General features: G+C 43.7%; 1 protein-coding gene across 1 annotated transcript; it reads right to left on the bottom strand.

Moving 5' to 3' along the window:
* Window positions 1–21,750: 21,750 nt before the first annotated feature.
* LOC110531934 (putative claudin-24) lies at window positions 21,751–23,751 on the bottom strand. Its single transcript, XM_021615446.2, has one exon. The coding sequence runs from the start codon at window positions 23,434–23,436 to the stop codon at window positions 22,696–22,698; it is 741 nt and encodes a 246-aa protein (XP_021471121.1). The 5' UTR covers window positions 23,437–23,751; the 3' UTR covers window positions 21,751–22,695.
* Window positions 23,752–27,370: the final 3,619 nt, after the last annotated feature.

The following is a 27,370-nucleotide window of genomic DNA, read 5'->3' on the forward strand; positions in this document are numbered from 1 at the left end:
ATCAGTTCCCTATGTCTCTCTATCATCAGTTCCCTATGTCTCTCTATCATCATTTCCCTATGTCTCTCTATCATCAGTTCCCTTTGTCTCTCTATCATCAGTTCCCTTTGTCTCTCTATCATCAGTTCCCTATGTCTCTCTATCATCAGTTCCCTATGTTTCTCTATCATCAGTTCCCTTTGTCTCTCTATCATCAGTTCCCTTTGTCTCTCTATCATCAGTTCCCTATGTTTCTCTATCATCAGTTCCCTATGTTTCTCTATCATCAGTTCCCTATGTCTCTCTATCATCAGTTCCCTTTGTCTCTCTATCATCAGTTCCCTATGTTTCTCTATCATCAGTTCCCTATGTTTCTCTATCATCAGTTCCCTATGTCTCTCTATCATCAGTTCCCTATGTTTCTCTATCATCAGCTCCCCATGTCTCTCTCATCAGTTCCCTTTGTCTCTCTATCATCAGTTGCCTATGTCTCTCTATCATCAGTTCCCTATGTCTCTCTATGATCAGTTCCCTATGTCTCTCTATCATCAGTTCCCTATGTCTCTCTATCATCAGTTCCCTATGTCTCTCTATCATCAGTTCCCTATGTCTCTCTATCATCAGTTGCCTGTGTCTCTCTATCATCAGTTCCCTTTTGTCTTTCTATCATCAGTTGCCTGTGTCTCTCTATCATCAGTTCCCTGTCTCTCTATCATCAGTTCCCTATGTCTCTCTTTCATCAGTTCCCTATGTCTCTCTATCATCAGCTCCCTATGTCTCTCTATCATCAGTTCCCTATGTCTTTCTATCATCAGTTCCCTATTTCTCTCTATCATCAGTTCCCTATGTCTCTCTATCATCAGTTCCCTATGTCTCTCCATCATCAGTTCCCTATGTTTCTCTATCTCTATCATCAGTTCCCTATGTCTCTCTATCATCAGTTCCCTATGTCTCTCTATCATCAGTTCCCTATGTCTCTCTATCATCATTTCCCTATGTCTCTCTATCATCAGTTCCCTATGTCTCTCTATCATTAGTTCCCTATGTCTCTCTATCATCAGTTCCCTTTGTCTCTCTCTATCTTCAGTTCCCTATGTTTCTCTATCATCAGTTCCCTTTGTCTCTCTATCATTAGGTCCCTATGTCTCTCTATCATCAGTTCCCTATGTCTCTCTATCATCAGTTCCCTTTGTCTCTCTCTATCTTCAGTTCCCTATGTTTCTCTATCATCAGTTCCCTTTGTCTCTCTATCATTAGGTCCCTATGTTTCTCTATCATCAGCTCCCTATGTTTCTCTATCATCAGTTCCCTTTGTCTCTCTATCATCAGTTCCCTATGTCTCTCTATCATCAGCTCCCTATGTCTCTCTATCATCAGTTCCCTATGTCTCTCTATCATCAGTTCCCTATTTCTCTCTATCATCAGTTCCCTATGTCTCTCTATCATCAGTTCCCTATGTCTCTCCATCATCAGTTCCCTATGTTTCTCTATCTCTATCATCAGTTCCCTATGTCTCTCTATCATCAGTTCCCTATGTCTCTCTATCATCAGTTCCCTATGTCTCTCTATCATCATTTCCCTATGTCTCTCTATCATCAGTTCCCTATGTCTCTCTATCATTAGTTCCCTATGTCTCTCTATCATCAGTTCCCTTTGTCTCTCTCTATCTTCAGTTCCCTATGTTTCTCTATCATCAGTTCCCTTTGTCTCTCTATCATTAGGTCCCTATGTCTCTCTATCATCAGTTCCCTATGTCTCTCTATCATCAGTTCCCTTTGTCTCTCTCTATCTTCAGTTCCCTATGTTTCTCTATCATCAGTTCCCTTTGTCTCTCTATCATTAGGTCCCTATGTTTCTCTATCATCAGCTCCCTATGTTTCTCTATCATCAGTTCCCTTTGTCTCTCTATCATTAGGTCCCTATGTCTCTCTATCATTAGGTCCCTATGTCTCTCTATCATCAGTTCCCTATGTCTCTCTATCATCAGTTCCCTTTGTCTCTCTCTATCATCAGCTCCCTATGTTTTTCTATCATCAGTTCCCTTTGTCTCTCTATCATTAGGTCCCTATGTCTCTCTATCATTAGGTCCCTATGTCTCTCTATCATCAGTTCCCTATGTCTCTCTATCATCAGTTCCCTTTGTCTCTCTATCATCAGTTCCCTATGTCTCTCTATCATCAGTTCCCTGTCTCTCTATCATCAGCTCCCTATGTCTCTCTATCATCAGTTCCCTTTGTCTTTCTATCATCAGTTCCCTATGTCTCTCCATCATCAGTTCCCTATGTCTCTCTATCATCAGTTCCCTATGTCTCTCTATCATCAGTTCCCTATGTCTCTCTATCATTAGTTCCCTTTGTCTCTCTATCATCAGTTCCCTTTGTCTCTCTATCATCAGTTCCCTTTGTCTCTCTTTCATAATTTTCCCATGTCTCTCTCTATCAATCACAGGCTCAGCCTGTCATGTGTATAGTCACTACAGGAATGTATTTATGTAATAACATCATTTTTTTTATCTCTAAGTTCATGTTATGTCTTTATGTTTGGTACTGGTGTGTTACATAACTGCCACCATGAGCTTATCTGGCGATACATTGACAGACATCAGGTCAACAGAATCCAAGTCAGCGAGACACCAAGTCAACAGACACCAAGTCAGGGAGACACCAAGTCAACAGACATCAAGTTAGGGAGACACCAAGTCAACAGACACCAAGTCAGGGAGACACCAAGTCAACAGACATCAAGTTAGGGAGACACCAAGTCAACATACATCAAGTCAGGGAGACACCAAGTCAACAGACATCAAGTTAGGGAGACACCAAGTCAACAGACATCAAGTTAGGGAGACACCAAGTCAACATACATCAAGTCAGGGAGACACCAAGTCAACATACACCATGTCGACGGACATCAAGTCATGGGGATATCAAGGCAACAGACATCAAGTCAGGGAGAAATCAAGTCAGGGTTACAGAAATTCGACAAACTCCAAATCAACAGACACCAAGTCAGAGAGACACCAAGTCATGGAGGCACCAAGTCAACAGACACCAAGTCGTTGATGTCTTCTTTTTGTAACCAGGACATATGAAAGCAACATTCACCTCCACAAATGCTGTTTACATTGATATCCTTACTGAATGAAGAAGTTAAGGGGACTCATGGGAACCCTCAACTTTTTCAATTAATTTAAGGGGTAAATTCACCTTGAAATATGTTGTGCAAATTACTTAAAGTGAAGGAAACTGAATGGAAAATATCAGTGGATAATTTACTTAAAAGGTGTTTAACCTGTCTAAGATATTGGTTCCCAATTGGGGATCAACCCTCCCACGTTCAGCTGAAACGGTGGCGCATGGAACGCAAAAAATATTCTTAAAAATATTTAACCTCCACACATTAACAAGTCCAATAGCTCAAATGAAAGATAAACACCTTGTTCATCTAGCCAGCAAGTCAGATTTCTAAAATGTTTTACGGCGAAAACATAGCACATATATATGTAAAACCACCACCAGACACAGCTAATTTGAATAGCCAAAACATGCAATCAACAAACGCAGGATTAAAAAATAAATCGCTCACTAACCTTTTGAAAATCTTCATCAGATGACAGTAATATGACATGTTACACGGTACATATATTTTTTTTTCAATAATATGCCATTTATATCCATAAATGTCCATTTACAGTGAGTTCACGTTCAGAAATTACTCAAAAACGCCCGCAGGAAATCTATGTAGCGCGGCAAGATAACGTAAATAGACATCATAAACTTTGACTTAATATACATGTTCTACATATAGTTAGAAAGATACACTGCTTCTTTATGCAACCGCTTTGTTAGATTTATTTTTAACGTTACAGAAATCGCACACTATTCCATATGCTGAGACAGCGCTCAGTTCCAAGCTACATTTCTACGTAATGTTGGAGTCAACAGAAACACAGATTTAAGCATAAATATTCCCTTACCTTCGATGGTCTTCGTTCAGAATGTTCTGGAAGGCTTCATACTTACCCAATACATCGTTTGGTTTCAAGTCTTGCGTCTTTGTATTAGCTACTGCTAATAACATCAGCTGAAATGCACCCAAAACGTCCTCTGGTCCGGAAAAGTTGCGCATCAAAACTTCAAAATTACATATTATATGTCGACTAAACAGGTCAAACTAAGTGCAGAAGCAAGCTTTATGATGTTTTAGACACGCAAAACAAACTTCAATTCAATCGGCCATCGTCTGCCCTTCTCTTGAGTGCTGGAACAAAGGAATGGCTGGGACCAATTCGCGCCCCTACGCACAGCCTATTCTCTCGTGGCACGCAATAATTTCACTCCCATAGGGTCAATTCTCGCGGGATTTGAACGATTCAAAGCTCTACTGAAAGAGGACATCTAGCGGAAGAGATAGAAAGTGAATCATAACAGAATCCCCAGAATCATAACTGGTTGGGAAGGGTGGGGGCCATGACGTCAAAGTTGCTCCAACTTTCATGGCCACAAAAACTAGTTTGGAAGAATGCCTGCCCTGTGAGTTCTGCTATACTTACAGACATAATTCCAACGGTTTTAGAATCTTTAGAGTGTTTTCTATCCAATAATAATTTTGCATATTTATATTTGCATATATTAGCAATTTTTGACAGATTTTTTTTTCAGTTTACTAGGGGTACCCAATCTCTCCAAAGGGGGCGTATGTCTGCCATATCCTTAACAGGTTTTAATGCAACCGGCCCTGAGCTTGACCAATATGTTTTTCTGAAAGTCAAACGTGTCTTTTTTTCTGATAGAATACAAAAAAAAATGGAAAATATATACAGGATGCACCTGAGTCTCATAGCAAATGGTCGGAATACTTATATACAGTGCCTTCGGAAAGTATTCAGACCCCATTACTTTTTCTACACTTTGTTAGGTTACAGCCTTATTCTAAAATGTTTTAAATCGTTTTTTTCCCCTCATCAATATACACACAATACCCCATAATGACCAAACATTTACATAAGTATTCAGACCTTTTACTCGCTGCTACGCAGCTATTTTATGTCTCTCCAGAGATGTTTGATCAGGTTCAAGTCCGTGATTTGGCTGGTTCACTCAAGATCATTCAGAGACTTGTCCCGAAGCCTCTCCTGCATTGTCTTGGCTGTGTGCTTAGAGTCATTGTCCTGTTGGAAAGTGAAACTTCGCACCAGACTGAGGTCCTGAGTGCTCTGGAGCAGGTTTTCATCAAGGATCTCTCTGTACTTTTCTCTGTTTGTTTCCCTTGATCCTGACTAATCTCCTGGTCCCTGCGGCTGAAAAACATCCTCACAGTATGATGCTGCCACCACCATGCTTCACTTTGTGACGGTGTCAGGTTTCCCCTAGACGTGACAATTGGCATTCAGGCCAAAGAGTTCAATCAGACCAGAGAATCTTGTTTCTCATGGTCTGAGTGTCTTTAGGTGCCTCTTGACAATATCCAAGCGGGCTGACATGTGCCTTTTACTGAAGAGTGGCTTCCATCTGACCACTCTACCATAAAGGCCTGATTGGTGGAGTGCTGCAGAGATGGTTGTCCTTCTGGAAGGTTCTCCCATCTCCAAAGATGAACCTTGGAGCTCTGTCAGAGTGAACAACGGATTCTTGGTCACCTCCCTGACCAAGGCCCTTCTCCCCCGATTGCTCAGTTTGGCCGGGCAGCCAGCTCTAAGAAGAGTCTTGGTGGTTCCAAACGTCTTCCATTTAAGAATGATGGAGGCCACTGTGTTCTTGGGGACCTTCAATGCTGCAGACATCTTTTGGTACCCTTCCCCAGATCTGTGCCTCGACACAATCCTTTATTTTTTATACATTTGCAAAAGTTCCTAAAAACCTGTTTTTGCTTCGTCAGTATGGCATATTGTGTGTAAATTGATGAGGAACATTTTTCATTTTATTTAATCCATTTTAGAATAAGGCTGTAAAATAACGAAATGTGGAAGACGTCAAGGGGTCTGAATACTTTCCGAATGCACTGTATGTGAGGTAGAGCTGGCTAGTTAACTATGTCAGCAAGCTAGATAATGTTACAACAAGTTAGCTAAGCAGCTGATCAAGTTAGCTCACTGGTGACTGACGTGCTTGCCCATTTTCTTTGCAGGAGGTAAGCCACCATTTTGTTTTAATTTACTCATAATCACTTATTATTAAATTACTGAAATAAGTTACCTTGCTATTCTCCCTAATTCATAGTGATTTAATGAGAGCGCAGTCAAATCTATTATAAGGAACTGTGTCTTCATTTTTGAATGGTTAATGCTCTGGAATATTCAAATGTAAATATGAAGTCCATCTGAGTGACGCCATCTGACGTAAGACAATGATAGTAGAGGGGTTCAGTAATATGTACTACTCTCAGATGCTCAACTAGCAACACAATGGTTTCCACTTTCACCCTGTCTCTGACATCGAGGGTCCTTTATTATTTGATTTATTTAACCTTTTTTTAACTTCTTGCTCCTACTTGAGACGTCTGCGTCTCAAGTAGGCACCTGGAAATGCAAATGCGCTACGCTAAATGCTAAATGTACTCGTTAAAACTCAAACGTTCATTAAAATATACATGTAGGGTATTGAATTAAAGCTACACTCGTTGTGAATCTAGCCAACAAGTCAGATTTTTAAAATGCTTTTCGGCGAAAGCATGAGAAGCTATTATCTGATAGCATGCAACACCCCAAAATGCCTGAAGGCGACGTAAACAAAAGAATTAGCGTAGGCGGCGCTATACAAAAACGCAGAAATAAAATATAAAACATTCATTACCTTTGATGATATTCTTTGTTGGCACTCCTATATGTCCCATAAACATCACAAATTGGTCTTTTCCCCGATTAAATCCGTCCATGAATGCCCAAAATATCCATTTGTATAGCCTGTCGGCATCACGAAAAAAGCTCTCTTCCAACACGCAACGTCATGTTTAAAAATTATATAAGTTGCCTATATTCTTTGACAAAACACTTCAACCTACTTTTATAACCCAACTTTAGGTATTTGTAAACGTTAATAAGCGATCAAATTGATCACTGGGCGATCTGTATTCAATAGCAGCTACAAAAGAAAACAGTGTCCATTTTTCAATCTTCCAAAATCGATTGAGGTAGGCTGGATGGAATCACGGATCTATTGATAATGTCTCAATGGATTTTTGTCAATGAAAATGACGTTTTTGGCGACATCGTGTGGAAGCTGTAGGAATTGCATCCGTCTCCATATTAAATTTGGTTTCCTTTAAATAATCCATGACAGGGGCGCATGGATACTTTTTTCAGATTTCAGTGACCAGTTTTTCTTGCGCTTTTCGATGAAACACACGCTCTGTTATAGTCACAGCCGTGATTTAACCAGTTTTAGAAACTTCAGAGTGTTTTCTATCCACACATACTAATCATATGCATATACTATATTCCTGGCATGAGTAGCAGGACGCTGAAAAGTTGCGCGATTTTTAACAGAATGTTCGAAAAAGGAGGGGGTAGGATAAAGAGGTTTTAACTAGGCAAGTCAGTTAAGAACAAATTGTTATTTACAATGATGACCTACCAAAATGCAATAGGTCTCATGCGGTGACAGGGGCTGAGATTAAAAATGAAAAATAAATCAAATATAAACAAAACACACATCACGACAAGAGAAACAACACTACGTAAAGAAAGACCTAAGACAACATGGCAAGGCAGCAACACATGATAACACAGCATGGTAGCAACACAACATGACAACAACATGGTAGCAACACAACATGGTAGCAGTACAAAACATAGTACAAACAATATTGCGCACAGACAACAGCAAAAAGGGCAAGAAGTTAGAAACAACAATACATCACACAAAGCAGCCACAACTGTCAGTAAGAGTGTCCATGATTGAGTCTTTGAATGAAGAGATTGAGATAAAACTGTCCAATTTGAGTGTTTGTTGCAGCTCGTTCCAGTCGCTAACTGCATCGAACTTAAAAGACGAGCGACCCAGGGATGTGTGTGCTTTCGGAACCTTTAACAGAATGTGACTGGCAGAACGGATGTTGTATGTGGAGGATGAGGGCTGCAGTAGATATCTCAGATAGGGGGAGATATCAGATAGTGAGGCTTAAGAGGGTTTTATAAATAAGCATAAATTAGTGGGTCTTGTAAAGGGTATACAGAGATGACCAGTTTATAGAGGAGTATAGAGTGCAGTGATGTGTCCTATAAGGAGCTTGGTGGCAAATCTGATGGCCGAATGGTAAAGAACATCTAGCCACTCGAGAGCACCCTTACCTGCCGATCTATAAATTACGTCTCCGTAATCTAGCATGGGTAGGATGGCCATCTGAATCAGGCTTAGTTTGGCAGCTGGAGTGAAAGAGGAGCGATCACGATAGTCTAGATGTAACTTTAGCCTGCAGCTTTGATATATGCTGAGAGAAGGACAGTGTATCATCTAGCCATACTCCCAAGTACTTGTATGAGGTGACTTCCTTAAGCTTTAAACCCTCAGAGGTAGTAATCACACCTGTGGGGAGAGGGGCATCCTTCTTATCAAACCACATGATCTTTGTTTAGGAGGTGGACAGAACAAGGTTAAGGGTAGAGAAAGCTTGTTGGACACTAAGAAAGCTTTGTTGGAGAGCATTTAACACAAAATCTGGGGAGGGGCCAGCTGAGTATAAGACTGTATCATCTGCATACAGTACATGGATGAGAGAGCTCCCTACTGCCTGAGCTATGTTGTTGATGTAAATTGAGAAGAGCGTGGGGCCTAGGATCGAGCCTTGGGGTACTCCCTTGGTGACAGGCAGTGGCTGAGACAGAAGATGTTCTGACTTTAAACACTACACTCTTTGAGAGAGGTAGTTACCCTACCAGCCCAAAGACCCCTCAGAGACACCACTATTCCTTTGCCGGCCCACAATAATGGAATGGTCTACCATATCAAAAGCTTTGGCAAAGTCAATAAAAATAGCAGCACAATATTGCTTAGAATCAAGGGCAATGGGGGACATCATTGAGGACCTTTAATGTTGCAGTGGCACATCCATAACCTGAGCGGAAATCAGATTGCATACCCAAGAGAATACTACAGACATCCAGAAAGCCAGTCAGTTGATTGGTAAGTTTTTCCAACACTTTTGGTTAACAGGGCAAAATAGAAATACGCCTATAACAGTTAGGATCAGCTTGATCTCTACAGGTCCTTTCCTGTAGTAACACTCTCCACTCTGTCAGACAGGAACCAGCAGAGTCAATAATAGCTCACTCACTACATTTCTTGTTTGTGCCAAACATGTTTGGCATGAGAATAAGTGATAGGGAATTACCTCTTCACTTGTTCACTACCTCTTCACTTGTTCTCAACTGATATTGACTTTTGGTTGACTATCAGAGGTGAAGACTGCAGTAACATAATGTTAACCAATACTGTAGTGACAGTACACACATGCTTATTCATGAATATACTATAGATACAGGAGAATTATGGATTAAGAACAAAAAGACAACCAAACGACTGTATATCTATTAATATTTCTATGCTACAGTACAGCTCATTATAACCATAATCATGCAGACAGACACCCTAAACTAACCCTAACCTAACACTAACCTAACCCGAACCTAACCTAACCCTAAACCTAACCCTAAACTAACCTATCCCCATCCAAGCCTTCTCAGGAGTGTTGTGCTCAAGTAATAATCTCCACATGTGGATGATTATCATATGTTACAATCATATAATTGTGTAGTAGACTAAAGTATCATAGCATTGTGTAGGGTAGACTACAGTGTCATAGCATTGTGTAGGGTAGATTACAGTATCATAGCATTGTGTAGGGTAGACTACAGTATCATACTTCAACCCCGGCCAACAGCTCCGCACCCTCATACTACTCCTCCTCTGTTCTGCAGGGGATGTGGAGGTAAACCCAGGCCCTGCATGTCCCCAGGCACCCTCATTTGTTGACTTCTGTGATCGAAAAGCCTTGGTTTCATGCATGTCAACATCAGAAGCCTCCTCCCTAAGTTTGTTTTACTCACTGCTTTAGCATACTCTGCCAACCCTGATGTCCTTGCCGTGTCTGAATCCTGGCTTAGGAAGGCCACCAAAAATTCTGAGATTTCCATACCCAACTATAACATTTTCCGTCAAGATAGAACTGCCAAAGGGGGAGGAGTTGCAGTCTACTGCAGAGATAGCCTGCAAAGTAATGTCATACTTTCCAGGTCCATACCCAAACAGTTCGAACTACTAATTTTAAAAATGACTCTCTCCAGAAATAAGTCTCTCACTGTTGCCGCCTGCTACCGACCCCCCTCAGCTCCCAGCTGTGCCCTGGACACCATTTGTGAATTGATCGCCCCCCATCTAGCTTCAGAGTTTGTTCTGTTAGGTGACCTAAACCGGGATATGCTTAACACCGCGGCAGTCCTACAATCTAAGCTAGATGCCCTCAATCTCACACAAATCATCAAGGAACCCACCAGGTACAACCCTAAATTTGTAAACAAGGGCACCTGACCAGCTGGCCCTCCAAATACACCTCTGCTGTCTTCAACCAGGTTCTCAGCGATCACTGCCTCATTGCCTGTATCCGCTACAGGTCCGCGGTCAAACGACCACCCCTCATCACTGTCAAACGCTCCCTAAAACACTTCTGCGAGCAGGCCTTTCTAATTGACCCGGCCTGGGTATCCTGGAAGGATATTGACCTCATCCCGTCAGTTGAGGATGCCTGGTCATTCTTTAAAATTAACTTCCTCACCATCTTAGATAAGCATGCTCCGTTCAAAAAATGCAGAACTAAGAACAGATACAGCCCTTGGTTCACTCCAGACTTGACTGCCATCGACCAGCACAAAAACATCCTGTGGCGGACTGCAATAGCATCAAATAGCCCCCACGATATGCAACTGTTCAGGGAAGTCAGGAACCAATACACACAGTCAGTCAGGAAAGCAAAGGCCAGCTTCTTCAAGCAGAAATTTGCATCCTGTAGCTCTAACTCCAAAAAGTTCTGGGACACTGTAAAGTCCATGGAGAACAAGAGCACCTCCTCCCAGCTGCCCACTGCACTGAGGCTAGGTAACACGGTCACCACCGATAAATCCATGATAATCGAAAACTTCAACAAGCATTTCTCAACGGCTGGCCATGCCTTCCTCCTGGCTACTCCAACCTCGTACAACAGCTCTGCCCGCCCCCCCGCAGCTACTCTCCCAAGCCTCCCCAGCTTCTCCTTTACCCAAATCCAGATAGCAGATGTTCTGAAAGAGCTGCAAAACCTGGACCCGTACAAACCAGCTGGGCTTGACAATCTGGACCCTCTATTTCTGAAACTATACGCCGCCATTAACGCAACCCCTATTACCAGCCTGTTCAACCTCTCTTTCATATCGTCTGAGTTCCCCAAGGATTGGAAAGCTGCTGCAGTCATCTCCTCTTCAAAGGGGGAGACACCCTGGACCCAAACTGTTACAGACCTATATCCATCCTGCCCTGCCTATCTAAGGTCTTCGAATGCCAAGTCAACAAACAGATCACTGACCATCTCGAATTCCACCATACCTTCTCCGCTGTGCAATCTTTTTTCCGATCCGGTCATGGGTGCACCTCAGCCACGCTCAAGGTACTAAACGATATCATAACCGCCATCGATAAAAGACAGTACTGTGCAGCCGTCTTCATCGACCTGGCCAAGGCTTTCGACTCTGTCAATCACCATATTCTTATCGGCAGACTCAGTAGCCTCGGTTTTTCTAATGACTGCCTTGCCTGGTTCACCAACTACTTTGCTGACAGAGTTCAGTGTGTCAAATCGGAGAGCATGTTGTCCGGTCCTCTGGTAGTCTCTATGGGGGTGCCACAGGGTTCAATTCTCGGGCCGACTCTTTTCTCTGTATGTATCAATGATGTTGCTCTTGCTGCGGGCGATTCCCTGATCCACCTCTACGCAGACGACACCATTCTGTATACTTCTGGCCCTTCATTGGACACTGTGCTATCTAACCTCCAAACGAGCTTCAATGCCATACAGCACTCCTTCCGTGGCCTCCAACTGCTCTTAAACGCTAGTAAAACCAAATGCATGCTTTTCTTTTCTTTTTTTTAAACTCTGTTTATTAAGTTTTACACACACACACACACAGACAAGACAAAGCACTATAAATAATATACTCAACTAGAAAAAAAAATACAAATGAAAAAATAGCTTTAAAGATACCATACTTTAGACAAGTTAAACACACCAGGCAGAAGGCTACAGAGGTAAAAGGGCAATCTATAGTACAGGGACAGAGCAAACATCTCACCATTGTTCCTGTAAACAGTCAAGGGATAAGGGTGGAGAAATGCAACCACTCACAGAGAGTCATGGCCACAGACCGACCATCCACTGGACCTAAAAGTTTACAATGCTTTAAAATAAAAAATAAAAAAAATAGAATGATTACTCATGTAGGCGTGAACAAAATGTAAAAATAACTGTGAAAAACAAGCTCACACTTCAGTCTCTGCCCGAGCAAGATGAACAAGGCATCTGCACATCACAATCAATAAGCACATGGACCTTACTGCCCCCCCCCCCCCCCCCCCAGCAAAAACACAGAGAGAAGCTCCTCCAACCCTTAAGTCACAGACTTATTTTAGTTTTAATTGGAATGCCATCAGAGGATGGACTGTTTAAAGTAAGACCGGAATGGAGCCAAAGCCTCATTAAACAGTTTGGGGTTCCCACGTGAATTGAATTGAATTTTTTCTAGTTTCAGAGAGCACAACACATCTCACCCAATATTTATAAGATGGGGGAGCTGCCATCTTCCAGTTCTGTAGTATTAGCCGTCTAGCTAAAAGAGTTGTATAAGCAACAGTGTCCGACTGGATTCTTGATAGGGGGGTACCCATGGGCAGTACTCCAAAAAGGGCTGTAAGGGGAGACGGATCTATAACAGTGTCATATATATCAGAGAAACATTTAAATATTAATTCCCAGAAACCTGACAGTTTATGACAGCCCCAAAACATATGCAACAGTGTGGCTGGTTCCACTTTACATCTGACACAGGTAGGATCAAAAGGTAGAGAATATTCTTCCAAGTTTGGGCCCCGACCAGTGGATACGGTGAACCACCTTGAATTGAATGAGGCTGTGTCTAGTGCTAAAAGAGGATGAGTGCACCCTGTGCAGCACAGATTCCCAGGTGTCTTCCCCAAGTTCCTCCCCCAAATCCTTTTCCCATCGAGTCTTTAAAGGCACCAAAGAAGGGTTCTGTAAGTCATGAATGATTGCATATACATCTGAAATTGCGCCCCTAGGAAGCTTGTTCAACTCCAAGATGCTCTCTATAGCTGTATTCGCAGGCCTATTGGGAAATCCAGGTGTGTTAGCTCTGACAAAGTTTCTAGTCTGTAGATAGCGGAAAAAGTGGGATTGGGGGAGATTGAACTTTTCCTGCAGCTGAAAAAAAGAGGCAAATGTATCATCAAAGAATAATTGGGCTAGCGAGGAGAGGCCTAGTGAGTGCCAAATGCCAAAAGCCCCATCATTCAAAGATGGAGGAAATAAAATGTTCTGATTGATTGGGCCTGATAGAGAAAAGCCTCGGAGGCTAAAGGCTAAACGGAACTGATTCCACATTTTAAGAGACTGCTTTACAATTGGGTTGACACACCTTTTGCCTAGGGACACTGGGAGAGACGAGCACAACACAGAGGAAAGTGCTGCAGGTTTACACGATTCAGACTCCATCTGGACCCAGAGTGGTCTAGGGCCAGTAGGATCAGTCTGCAGCCAGTACAGAACGGCTCTGAAATTTGCAGCCCAGTAGTATGTCTGAAAATTTGGTAGAGCTAAACCCCCCAATGATCTAGGCTTCTGTAAATGTTTTCTACCAATCCGTGGTACCTTGCCATCCCAAATAAAATGCATGAATGTTTGATCCAGTGAAATAAAAAAAGATTTTGGAATAAAAATGGGTAAACATTGAAATAAATATAAAAATTTGGGCAACACATTCATTTTAATGACATTAATCCTTCCGATAAGAGAAAGGGGTAGCGAATTCCAAAAAGTAAAAGATTGTTTCAAGCTGTCTGCTAGAGCAACAAAGTTTTCCTGAAACAAATTTGAATATCTCCTTGTCACTTTTACTCCCAAGTAGGTGAATTGATGCCGGACAATCCTAAACTGAGAACTTGTAAAAGAGCACTTTAAAGCAGCCTTGTTTACCGGAAAAAGCTCACTCTTGCCTAGATTTAGCTTGTACCCTGAGATTGATCCAAACTTTTTAAGAACAGATAGGGCACGTGGCAATGAGGTATCGGGGTTGGAGATAAACAAAAGGAGGTCGTCAGCATATAGCGAGACTCTCTGCTCCCAGCCCGCCCTGATTATACCTTGAATGGCATCATTAGAGCGTAGTGCAATGGCGAGAGGCTCGATTGCCAAAGCAAACAACAAGGGGGAGAGTGGACAACCCTGTCTGGATCCGCAGTGCAAGGGAAAATAGTCAGAGGACAAGTTATTAGTCCGTACCGAAGCCATGGGGAAAAATAAAGAATCTTTATCCACACAATGAATTTGGGGCCAAAGCCAAATCTATAAAGGGCAGCTGTTAGGTAATCCCATTCAACGCGGTCAAACGCTTTTTCGGCATCAAGTGAGACCACCACCTCCGGGTCCTCCGATGCTGGGGAGTACAGTATATTCATAAGGCGCCTAATATTGAAAAATAAATGCCTATTTCTCACAAAGCCAGTCTGGTCAGAGTGTATTACTTGGTGCAGTAAGCCTTCCATACGGATGGCTAGAAGCTTAGCTAGGATTTTGTAATCACAGTTTAAAAGCGAGATTGGACGATAGGATCCACATTCCAGGGGGTCTTTGTTTTTCTTTAGTAGTAATGAAATTGAAGACTGATAAAGACTAGGCGGTAGCTTTGAAGTATTAAGGCACTCTGCAAATAGTCGAGACAAGAATGGGCAAAGCAGACCAGAAAACGTCCTGTAAAATTCGGTTGGAAAACCGCCCGGACCCGGTGATTTACCACTTTTCATTGCGGACACTGCAGTTGCAATCTCCTCAAGCGTAAATTCTTCTTCTAGACAGTCATGGGAGTCTGTATCAATTGAAGGCATATTCAAGCCGTTAAAGAAGGAGTCAATCAGCAAAGGGTCTTGAGAGGATTCAGAGGTGTATAGCGCAGAGTATTTTTAAAAAAAATAGATCATTGATCTCTTTATGTATAACTGTGGTGGCACCAGACGGGGTCCTTATTTGTGGGATTAATTGTGAGGCCTCAGATTTACGGATCTGATGCGCAAGGAGTTTACTGGCCTTGTCGCCTTGTTCATAGACTTTGTATCGAGCTCACAAGAGCAACTGTTCAGCTTGCCTGGTAGAAAGCTCATCAAATTCAGATTGGAGTAGTTGGCGCTCTTTATGCAGATCAGAGGAAGGATCTGTAGCATATTTCTCATGCAATGTGGCTATGGACTCGCTCAGGTTCCGAAGTCGCTGGGAGCGAACTCTGTTTTGGTTGGCTGTATAAGAAATAATTTGGCCACGTAGGTATGCTTTGAGAGATTCCCATATGTTTCTAGGAATAAGGTGATTTCAGAAGAAATGAAATTGACAAACTCCTTATCTGAGAGTAAAATGGGGTTGAGACGCCATTGATAACACATAGGAGGTCGCTGGGGAAACTCTAGTTCAAGCACTAATGGTGAATGGTTAGAGATAACAATACTCTCGTAAGTACACTGCCGAAGGTTAGGCAGAAGTTTTTGTCCAAAAAGAAGTAATCAATCCGGGAGTATGTTTGATGAACATGAGAATAAAAGGAATACTGTCTATCTGTAGGATGTAGGAAACGCCAGGCCTCAAACATAGCATATTTCTGAAGAAAGGTTTGAATAAGTAGGGCAAATTTTAGATGGGCCTGTATTTGTTTGTGAGGACTTGTCAAGAACTGGGGACATTTTACAGTTGAAATCCCCCCCTAAAATCAACAAAGAGAATCTAAATTGGGAATAGCAGACAGAAAGGAAGAAATTAAACTTGTGTCATCCCAATTGGGAGCATAGACACTAGCCAAAACAAGAGGGGTAGAAAACAGTTCACCGGTTACTATGATGTATCGTCCCTTAGGATCAGCAATAACCTCAGAAGCTACAAAGGGAGTAGCTTTATCAACCAGAATAGCAGCACCTCTTGATTTACTATGAAAGTTTGAGTGGAACACTTGACCAACCCAGTCCTTACGCATCCTAAAATGCTCACCAGTCCTCAAGTGAGTCTCTTGTAGAAATGCAATATTTGCATTCAAACCCTTTAAGTGTGTCAACACCCTCTTACGCTTCACCGGGTTGTTAACCTATTTGGTGTTCCATTAAATGTACTTGATCGCATTATTTCGGCCCCTCTGGGCATTCCCGTTATTCAACCCTGTCATTAGAGCATAGAATGGAAACGCAATGAGCGCCCAAAACCCCCAGAATAACTCATGAGATATCCATAAACGGGCCTGGAATCGCAGTCCATACTTCACACTTGGATGGTCCCGAAGTACTCGTTTGGCCTGTCCGAAAGCTGCGCGCTGCCTGGAAACAGTGGGGGAGTAGTCCTGGTAGATGGAGAAGCTCTGTCCTTGAAAGCTCAGAGTGGTATTGCGGGCTCGTCGGAGGATCTCCATCTTCTCATGAAAACAGTGCACTCGAAGAATTATGTCACGGGGCCTCTCCCCATCCCGGGGCTTTGGGTGCAGCGGTGGGCTCGATCAATCAGGGGCTTTTCATCTAAGGCAAGAACATCCTTCAGCAGCCCTGAAACGAAATCCGTGGCGCGATGCATTTCCGCTGACTCTGGGACCGATACAAGTCTCAGATTATTGCGGCGAGAGAATCCCTCTAAACTCACACAGCTCTCCTTCACCTTTTTCAAATCTGCAGCTAGGCGTTTAACTTCATCCTCCAGGGATGTAGTTCAATCGGAGACATTAGTAGCGGAGGTCTCCAGTGCTGCAATTGTTGTAGTGTGTGACGCAGTTGTTGTTTTCAGTAATGTGATTGCTGGCACAGTCTCGTTCCGCAGGATGGTTAAATCTGCTTTTAAAGTATCAGAAACCTCCTGTATTCTGGCCTCAATCGTAGCAACCACCTGTGTTTTCATTTCAACTATCTCAGAGCGTAGTAGTTTGATGGCCTCGAGAATGTTCATTTCAGCGCCGCCAAGCCAAGCCGCACCCCCGGGTAAAGTGTGCGTCCCCGGGCCCTCAGACTCAGGAAAGGGCGGTGATGAGAGCGGGTCTTGTAGGCCGGGTTTTCTCAAAGTCATGCTTTTGGCCTTAAGTTTGGTCGACATACTGACATTCGGAAGCAAAGTAGTCTAGGTTTTTACAGAAAGGGATCACCAAATTAATATTTGAAAATAAATATGGTTCTGCTGCAAAATTCACATAAACTTTAAGAATACCACGGGAGCAAACGAAAAACAGTCAGTCGCACATGGCGTCCCCTACCATCCCCGTGAAATGCATGCTTTTCAACCGTTTGCTGCCTGCACCCGCACGCCCGACTAGCATCACCACCCTGGATGGTTCCGACCTAGAATATGTGGACATCTATAAGTACCTAGGTGTCTGGCTAGACTGTAAACTCGCCTTCCAGACTTATATCAAACATCTCCAATCTAAAACCAAATCTAGAGTCAGATTTTTTTTCCGCAACAAAGCCTCCTTCACTCACGCCGCCAAACTTACCCTCGTAAAACTGACTATCCTACCGATCCTCGACTTCGGCGATGTCGTCTACAAAATAGCTTCCAATGCTCTACTCAGCAAACTGGATGCAGTTTATCACAGTGCCATCCGTTTTGTTACTAAAGCACCTATACCGCCCACCACTGCAACCTGTATGCTCTAGTCGGCTGGCCCTCGCTACATATTCGTCGCCAGACCCACTGGCTCCAGGTCATCTACAAGTCCATGCTAGGTAAAGCTCCGCCTTACCTCAGTTCACTGGTCACGATGGCAACACCCACCCGTAGCACACGGTCCAGCAGGTGTATCTCACTGATCATCCCTAAAGCCAACACCTCATTTGGCCGCCTTTCCTTCCCGTTCTCTGCTGCCTGTGACTGGAACGAATTGCAAAAATCGCTGAAGTTGGAGACTTTTATCTCCCTCACCAACTTCAAACATCTGCTATCTGAGCAGCTAACCAATCGCTGCAGCTGTACATAGTCCATCGGTAAATAGCCCACCCAATTTACCTATTTCATCCCCATACTGTTTTTATTTATTTACTGTTATGCTCTTTTGCACACCAGTATCTCTACCTGCACATGACCATCTGATCATTTATCACTCCAGTGTTAATCTGCTAAATTATAATTATTCGCCTACCTCCTCATGCCTTTTGCACACAATGTATATAGACTCTTTTCTTTCTTTTTTTCTACTGTGTTATTTACTTGTTTATTGTTTACTCCATGTGTAACTCTGTGTTGTTGTCTGTTCACACTGCTATGCTTTATCTTGGCCAGGTCGCAGTTGTAAATGAGAACTTGTTCTCAACTAGCCTACCTGGTTAAATAAAGGTGAAATAAAAATAAATAAAAATAAATTCCGAGCTGGTCACGGGTGCACCTCAGCCACGCTCAAGGTACTAAACGATATCATAACTGCTGTCATGACGTTGCCCTCTTTGGGTACAGCGAACACCATCCCCCGCTCTCTGCTCCATTCAAACAGGCTGCTGTGGTCAGTGAGGTCGTAATTTCCTGAGGAGAAGACCGTGCCTCATGGCCACACAGTATAAGAGACAGAGTGAATTTTCATAGAGAACAAAGGAATTTCTTCCACCTCACAGAACATGACGTCCGAACAAATTTCATGTTCAGGAGAAGGTATAAAAGATCGGTGAAGAATCCAGCTACCAACTGGTCCATTTGTTACATTTTGGGGAAGCTCATGGGAGACGGTGACGCCACATTACCATAACGCTGTTTATATAATAGCCTCAGATATGAGGTTTACATCTAATTGTTGTATAATATGAATGAGTGAGTGTGATACTGTTTGTAAAATTGTGTGATGTGATTTTGGACTGTTTAATGAAGGAAACTCCAATTCCCTTTTGAGTTGAACTAAATCAGAGGACCGCCTATGAGCCCAATTAGGGTCAGGCATCCTGGGAAAGCCCCTTTTCTGCAATTCTGAATAAAACCCCAATTTTGAGAAATTATCACTAGACCATGTTTCTCTCAATCACGGAAGGACGAAGGTTGCAGACCATTGCTGAATCTTTTAACCATACCAAGTGGTTAAACTCTTAGACTATCGATACTGACAGAATAAGAACAAGTCTTTGATATTAGGGCAGATTCTCCTATCATTTCTTGTAACCATATTTACTTTGTTGTTTTGTTTATGCATTTCTGTGAATTACAAAGTTAGTGATAAATAAATGATTTAAGACAATTGATGTATGGATGACTCATAGTGAAGACTGGATTTGTGCAATTTACAATGTTTGGAATGTGACTAACGTGAGGTAAAATAAATAATTCAATAATTCGAAGACTAATTGATCAAATATAAAATATCTGAAAAGTTATTTTAGGAAATGATAACTTTGTAATCTGAATATTTTCCTTGGTGCCCCGACTTCCAAGTTAATTGCAGTTACATGATTAATCAGTTTAATCGCGTAATACTAATTACAGAGAATCTTTGATAAAAATGAAAAGTCTTGGTACTAGTTGGTACTAACCCAAACCCTAACCCATCTACATGGCTGGTTGGTACTAACCCTAACCCATCTACATGGCTGGTTGCTACAAACCCTAACCCATCTACATGGCAGGTTGGGACTAACCCTAACCCATCTATATGGCAGGTTGGTACTAACCCTAACCCATCGACATGGCAGGTTGGTACTAACCCTAACCCATCTACATGGCAGGTTGGTACTAACCCTAACCCATCTACATGGCTGGTTGGTACTAACCCCCACCCTAACCCATCTACATGGCAGGTTGGTACTAACCCTAACCGTTTTCCATCTACATGGCAGATTGGTACTAACCCTAACCCTAACCTGTCTAGATGGCAGGTTGGTACTAACCCTAACCCATTTACATGGCAGGATGGTACTAACCCTAACCCATCTACATGGCAGGATGGTACTAACCCTAACCCATCTACATGGCTGGTTGGTACTAACCCTAACCCATCTACATGGCTGGTTGGTACTAACCCTAACCCATCTACATGGCTGGTTGGTACTGAACCTAACCCATCTACATGGCTGGTTGGTACTAACCCTAACTCTAACCCTAACCCATATACATGGCAGGTTGGTACTAACCCTAACACTAACCCACATACATGGCAGGTTGGAACTAACCCTAACCCTAAACTATCTACATGGCAGGTTGGTACTAACCCTAACACATCTACATGGCAGGTTGGTACTAATCCTAACCCTAACCCATCTACATCGCAGGTTGGTACTAACCCTAACCCATCTACATGGCTGGTTGGTACTAACCCTTACGCATCTACATGGCAGGTTGTGACTAACCCTAACCCATCTACATGGCTGGTTGGTACTAACCCTAACCCATCTACATGGCTGGTTGGTACAAACCCTAACCCATCTACATGGCTTGTTGGTAATAACCCTAACCCTAACCCATCTACATGGCTGGTTAGAACTAACCCTAACCCAATTACATGGCTGGTTGGTACTAACCCTAACCCATCTACATGGCTGGTTGGTACTGAACCTAACCCATCTACATGGCTGGTTGGTACTGAAACTAACCCATCTACATGGCTGGTTGGTACTAACCCTAACCCTAACCCTAACCCATATACATGGCAGGTTGGTACTAAGCCTAACACTAACCCATCTACATGGCAGGTTGGTACTAATCCTAACCCTAACTCATCTACATCGCAGGTTGGTACTAACCCTAACCCATCTACATGGCTGGTTGGTCCTAACCATACCCTAACCGTAACCCATATACATGGCAGGTTCGTACTAACCCTAACACTAACCCATCTACATGGCAGGTTGGTACTAATCCTAACCCTAACCCATCTACATGGCAGGTTGGTACTAACCCTAACCCTAACCCATCTACATGGCAGGATGGTACTTACCCTAACCCATCTACATGGCAGGTTGGTACTAACCCTAACCCATCTACATGGCAGGTTGGTACTAATCCTAACCCTAACCCATCTACATGGCTGGTTGGTACTAACCCTAACGCATCTACATGGCAGGTTGTGACTAACCCTAACCCATCTACATGGCTTGTTGGTACTAACCCTAAACCATCTACATGGCTGGTTGGTACAAACCCTAACCAATCTACATGGCTGGTTGGTATTAACCCTAACCCATCTACATGGCAGGTTGGTACTAACCCTAACCAATCTACATGGCAGGTTGGTACTAACCCTAACCCTAACCCATCTTGATGGCAGGTTGGTACTAACCCTAACCCATCTACATGGCAGGTTGGTACTAATCCTAACCCTAACTCATCTACATCGCAGGTTGGTACTAACCCTAACCCATCTACATGGCTGGTTGGTCCTAACCCTAACCATAACCCTAACCAATATACATGACAGGTTGGTACTAACCCTAACCCATCTACATGGCAGGTTGGTACTAACCCTAACCCATCTACATGGCTGGTTGTAACTCATCGAGAGAAGATGAAGAAAACAGCAACATTGTAGTCTGGATGTCAACCTCAGCATGTTGGAGGGAAACCAATTTTATTCAGATCAATTCATTACAGTAGATTATTGATTTATCATTGATATAATTGTCAACTATTATTTACAAAAACATCTTAAATTCAGTGAACATATTCAGTGAACATATACTTATATTTATAACAATAAACTATTACTGTATATCAAGTGTTTAATTTCTACATTAAATTGACATTATTAAAAAAAAATTGTGAGGCTGGAGCAGGTTTTAAAGAGTCAGCGAGGATGGAGTGAGGCTGGAGCAGGTTTTAAAGAGTCAGGGAGGATGGAGTGAGGCTGGAGCAGGTTTTAAAGAGTCAGGGAGGATGGAGTGAGGCTGGAGCAGGTTTTATAGAGTCAGCGAGGATGGGGTGAGGCTTGAGCAGGTTTTACAGAGTCAGGGAGGATGGAGTGAGGCTGGAGCAGGTTGTATAGCGTCAGGGAGGATGGGGTGAGGCTGGAGCAGGTTTTATAGAGTCTGGGAGGAAGAAGTGAGGATGGAGCAGGTTTTATAGAGTCAGCGAGGATGGGGTGAGGCTGGAGCAGGTTTTAAAGAGTCAGGGAGGATGGAGTGAGGCTGGAGCAGGTTTTATAGCATCAGGGAGGATGGGGTGAGGCTAGAGCAGGTTTTATAGAGTCAGGGAGGATGGGGTGAGGCTGGAGCAGGTTTTATAGAGTCGGGGAGGATGGGGTGTGGATGTAGCAGGTTTACATCCAAACTATTTCCTCTGAATCTGACATAAAAAAAAATGTATTGTGAAAGTTGCTCCAGGTATTCCCTATGGGTTTGACATAAAAAGCAGTCAGCCAGAGTGCCAGGGCTGGTTCTTAGGCTGTTTAACTATTTTCAAGAGAGGCAGAACCATCCATAAACCTTCCAGAATAGAATACCCCTCCCCTCCCCTCCCCTCTCCTTCCTTTCACCTCCCCTCGCCTCAAACATACTCTGGAGGTTTCCTGGAGGAATGATCTGTACTCCGGACCTCGTATCTCTTCGGCGATTGTGCCTGGGGTGCTCCGTCTGCCTGGGGTCCCCTGGAATGGTCAGCCTGGGGTGCTCCGTAATAGTCTGCCTGGGGTCCCCTGGAATGGTCTGCCAGAGGCCCCAGACAGGATACAAACAGGAGTAATCCAGCCACCAGCAGGAGGAACCCCCCCACCCAGCCGCAAAACAGGGCATCACCAAACTCCCAGCGTGGCACCACCTCCGGCACCGACTCATCAAAATAACGCATTACCGTCAAGTGGGCGACGTAGGAAACAGGGACCAGAGAAAGCACCCCAGCTACCATCCCCAGCACCCCTCCTGCCACCTTCATAATCCTCTTGGCCCTGCAGCCCTCCAGCCCCTGGCTGAAGCTGTTGACCAGGTGAAGACCAGGGATAGCCAGCAGCAGGCCCAGCAGGCCCACAGCCAGGGAGATACACATGAAGACACGGGCCACCTTGATGTCCTGAGGCAGGCCCAGCAGGCTGTCGTAGGGTCGACACTCCATCCCCCCCATGTCCTGGACCACGCAGGTCTCCCAGAGACCCAGCTCATAGCTCTCTGTGAGCAAGAGGTCTGTGGACAGGGTCAGCCACTGTGGCATCAGAGTGGTGGCCAGAGCACACAGCCAGGCTGCCATGTACACTACCATCCCCAGCAGCTCGAGAGTGGAGGCACACAGGTCCATGGTTTACCCGACCCTCTCTGGCCTCGCTCCGTTGACCCTCAAGAGCTCTTCTCTGGCTTCTGGAGAGGTTCTGGAGAGGTCTGGCAGCTCCTGATGTCCAGTAGGAACAGAGAGGCTTCTCACAGCACCTGCTAATTACTGCTGAATACTGTTCTGTTCACAGGCAGGCGGAGAGCTCCTTCACTAACAGTCCCACTCCACAGAAACACACATCATCTGGCTGGAGGCTGGGAGGAAAGGGGCTCTCTGGCACATGGCCCTCCTCTTCCCTCCCCTACCTCCTGCTGAGGCTGCTGGTCTGCCAATGGACCAGGGGAGGGAGGGTACATAGCCGGCCTCCCTGAGAATCCTGCCCCGCCTGTCTCCCAGCCCTCCCAGCCCCATGGGATGGTATTAAAGAGAGACAGGAAGTTATTAAAATGCAGATTGTTGACAATTCACAACAGAGAGCCAAGTCTGGGCTCAGCCCTCCTGGTTATTGTGCACCTATCCCAAATGGCACCCTATCCCCTATTTATTGCAGTACTTTAGGAAATTATGCCTTTCTTAAGCACTTCTCAGTAATTGGTATTCAGACTTCCCTCGTGAAAGTAACAGGGAGAATAGTGTACAATAGTAGGCTATACCCTTGTCTATATTCTGCACTAACCATGGAACTGTGTGATGACACAGCCAAGTATTGCAACATGGGTCGGGTTCAAACTGTTATGGCATGGAATGAAAATGTAGGCTATACCAACTGAAGGGAATGAACATTGAATTGGCAGTTGAATGTGTTGTCATTACACCTACTGACGGTCGATACTGATAGTAACTAATATTTAACATGACAGAAATAGGAAACACTGAAAGCCGGAGTAGCCTATAATTAAGACATTCGAGAGTGCACATTCCTGTAAGTTAAAAGGCCGTACAATTTAAATTCTGCATAATAGCAAAGAATTTCATCAACTTTACTGTGAGAAAGTTGATATGTTGATATGCTTAAGTTTGCTGCCATATAACTGGTTTCACATTTGTCTCCAGCGATTATAAGGTCATATAGATCTTAAACAAATGTAATTTATATTTACAATTCCCTCATCTGTCACGCCCTGGCCTTAGTATTCTGTGTTTTTTTTATTATTTTGGTTAGGCCAGGGTGTGACATGGGTGATTTATGTGTTTGTTTTGTCTAGAGGTTTTCTAGTCTATGGGGTTGTGTTCAGTTTAGTGTTCTAGGTAAGTCTATGGTTGCCTTGAGTGGTTCTCAATCAGAGGCAGGTGTTTATCGTTGTCTCTGATCGGGAACCATATTTAGGCAGCCATATTCTTTGGGTATTTTGTGGGAGGTTGTTCCTGTCTCTGTGTTTTGCACCAGTTAGGACTGTTTCGGTTTTTCCACGGTTTCTTATTTATTTTTTTTTATAGTGTTCATGTTTTCATCTTTCATTAAAGATGTTTATAAATAACCATGCTGCATTTTGGTCCTCCTCTCCTTCCCAGGAAGAAAACCGTTACATCATCCAAACTGATTATTCATTTACTTAGCTCCTATCAATAGTTCTTATCAAGTTGTAAATTACAGTGCATGGAGAATGGTGTTATTTATATAAACAAAATAAGTAGATTATTTTTCGACTTGGAAACGGCAGGTTCACTAGACCTTATTCAATAAAATTTCAATCAAATGTATTTATAAAGCCCTTTTTACATCAGCCGATCAAAGTGCTGTACAGAAACTCAGCCTAAAACCCCAAACAGCAAGCAATGCAGGTGTAGAAGCACGGTGGCTAGGAAACACTCCCTAGAAAGGCAGGAACCTAGGAAGAAACCGAGAGAGGAACCAGGCTCTGAGGGGTGGTAAGTCCTCTTCTGGCTGTGCCGGGTGGAGATTATAACAGTTTTTTATTTTTTTATTTCACCTTTATTTAACCAGGTAGGCTAGTTGAGTACAAGTTCTCATTTACAACTGCGACCTGGCCAAGATAAAGCATAGCAGTGTGAACAGACAACACAGAGTTAGACATGGAGTAAACAATTAACAAGTCAATAACACAGTAGAAAAAAAGAGAGTCTATATACATTGTGTGCAAAAGGCATGAGGAGGTAGGCGAATAATTAAAATTTTGCAGAGTAACACTGGAGTGATACTGGTGTGCAAAAGAGCAGAAAAGTAAATAAATATAAACAATATGGGGATGAGGTAGGTAAATTGGGTGGGCTATTTACCGATAGACTATGTACAGCTGCAGCGATCGGTTAGCTGCTCAGATAGCAGATGTTTGAAGTACGTGAGGGAGATAAAAGTTTCCAACTTCAAGCGATTTTTGCAATTTGTTCCAGTCAAAGGCAGCAGAGAACTGGAATGAAAGGCGGCCAAATGAGGTGTTGGCTTTAGGGATGATCAGTGAGATACACCTGCTGGAGCGCGTGCTACGGGTGGGTGTTGCCATCGTGACCAGTGAACTGAGATAAGGCGGAGCTTTACCTAGCACGGACTCTTAGATGACCTGATGCCAGTGGGTCTGGCGACGAATATGTAGCGAGGGCCAGCCGACTAGAGCATACAGGTCGCAGTGGTGGGTGGTGTAAGGTGCTTTAGTAACAAAACGGATGGCACTGTGATAAACTGCATCCAGTTTGCTGAGTAGAGTATTGGAAGCTATTTTGTAGATGACATCGCCGAAGTCGAGGATCGGTAGGATAGTCAGTTTTACGAGGGTAAGTTTGGCGGCGTGAGTGAAGGAGGCTTTGTTGCAGAATAGAAAGCCGACTCTAGATTTGATTTTAGATTGGAGATGTTTGAAATGAGTCTGGAAGGAGAGTTTACAGTCTAGCCAGACACCTAGGTACTTATAGATGTCCACATATTCTAGGTCGGAACCATCCAGGGTGGTGGGCTAGTCGGGCGTGCGGGTGCAGGCAGCGAACGGTTGAAAAGCATGCATTTGGTTTCACTAGCGTTTAAGAGCAGTTGGAGGCCACGGAAGGAGTGTTGTATGGCGTTGAAGCTCGTTTGGAGGTTAGATAGCAGTGTCCAAGGAAGGGCCGGAAGTATACAGAATGGTGTCGTCTGCGTAGAGGTGGATCAGGGAATCGCAGCAATCGCCCGCAGCAAGAGCAACATCATTGATATATACAGAGAAAAGAGTCGGCCCGAGTATTGAACCCTGTGCCACCCCCATAGAGACTGCCAGAGGACTGGACAACATGTCCTCCGATTGGCCAAGATGTTCAAACGTTCATGGATGACCAGCAGTGTCAAATAATAATAATAATCACAGTGATTGGAGAGGGTGCAACAGGTCAGCACCTCAGGAGTAAATGTCAGTTGGCTTTTCATAGCCGAGCATTCAGTGTTAGAGACAGCAGGTGCGGGAGAGAGAGAGAGTCGAAAACAGCAGGTCTGGGACAGGTAGCACATCCAGTGAAAAGGTCAGTGTTCCACAGCCGCAGGCAGAACAGTTAAAACTGGAGCAGCAGCACGACCAGGTGAACTGGGGACAGCAAGGAGTCATCAGACCAGGTAGTCCTGAGGCAAGGTCTATGCCTAAAATCTATGCAGCCTACTCTGTAACTTTTGATAGCTACTGCTAACAGGCCTCCTGGGCCGTATACAGTGTTCCTCACTGAGTTCCCTGATCTCTCTTTTGACGAACATATCAAGTCTATTTGAAGGACAGCTTTTTCCATCTTTGTAACATTGCATGGATATGCCCAACCTAGATCGAGGCTCAATGGGGACAGCTGAGCTGACTACACTGACTGTGCTAGTGGCAGACTCCACTAAGCTAGCAAGCTGGCTAATAGCCTGCTGCCTGGCCTGCACCCTATCTCATTGTGGAGCTAGGGGAGTTAGAGCCCTGTCTATGTTCATAGATAAGATGAGAGTACCCCTCCAGCTAGGAAAGAGTCTGTCACTCCTCAGCAGCCCAGGCTTGGTCCTGTTTGT

Source organism: Oncorhynchus mykiss, chromosome 1 (assembly GCF_013265735.2).
Source record: "Oncorhynchus mykiss isolate Arlee chromosome 1, USDA_OmykA_1.1, whole genome shotgun sequence".
Taxonomy (NCBI): domain Eukaryota; kingdom Metazoa; phylum Chordata; class Actinopteri; order Salmoniformes; family Salmonidae; genus Oncorhynchus; species Oncorhynchus mykiss.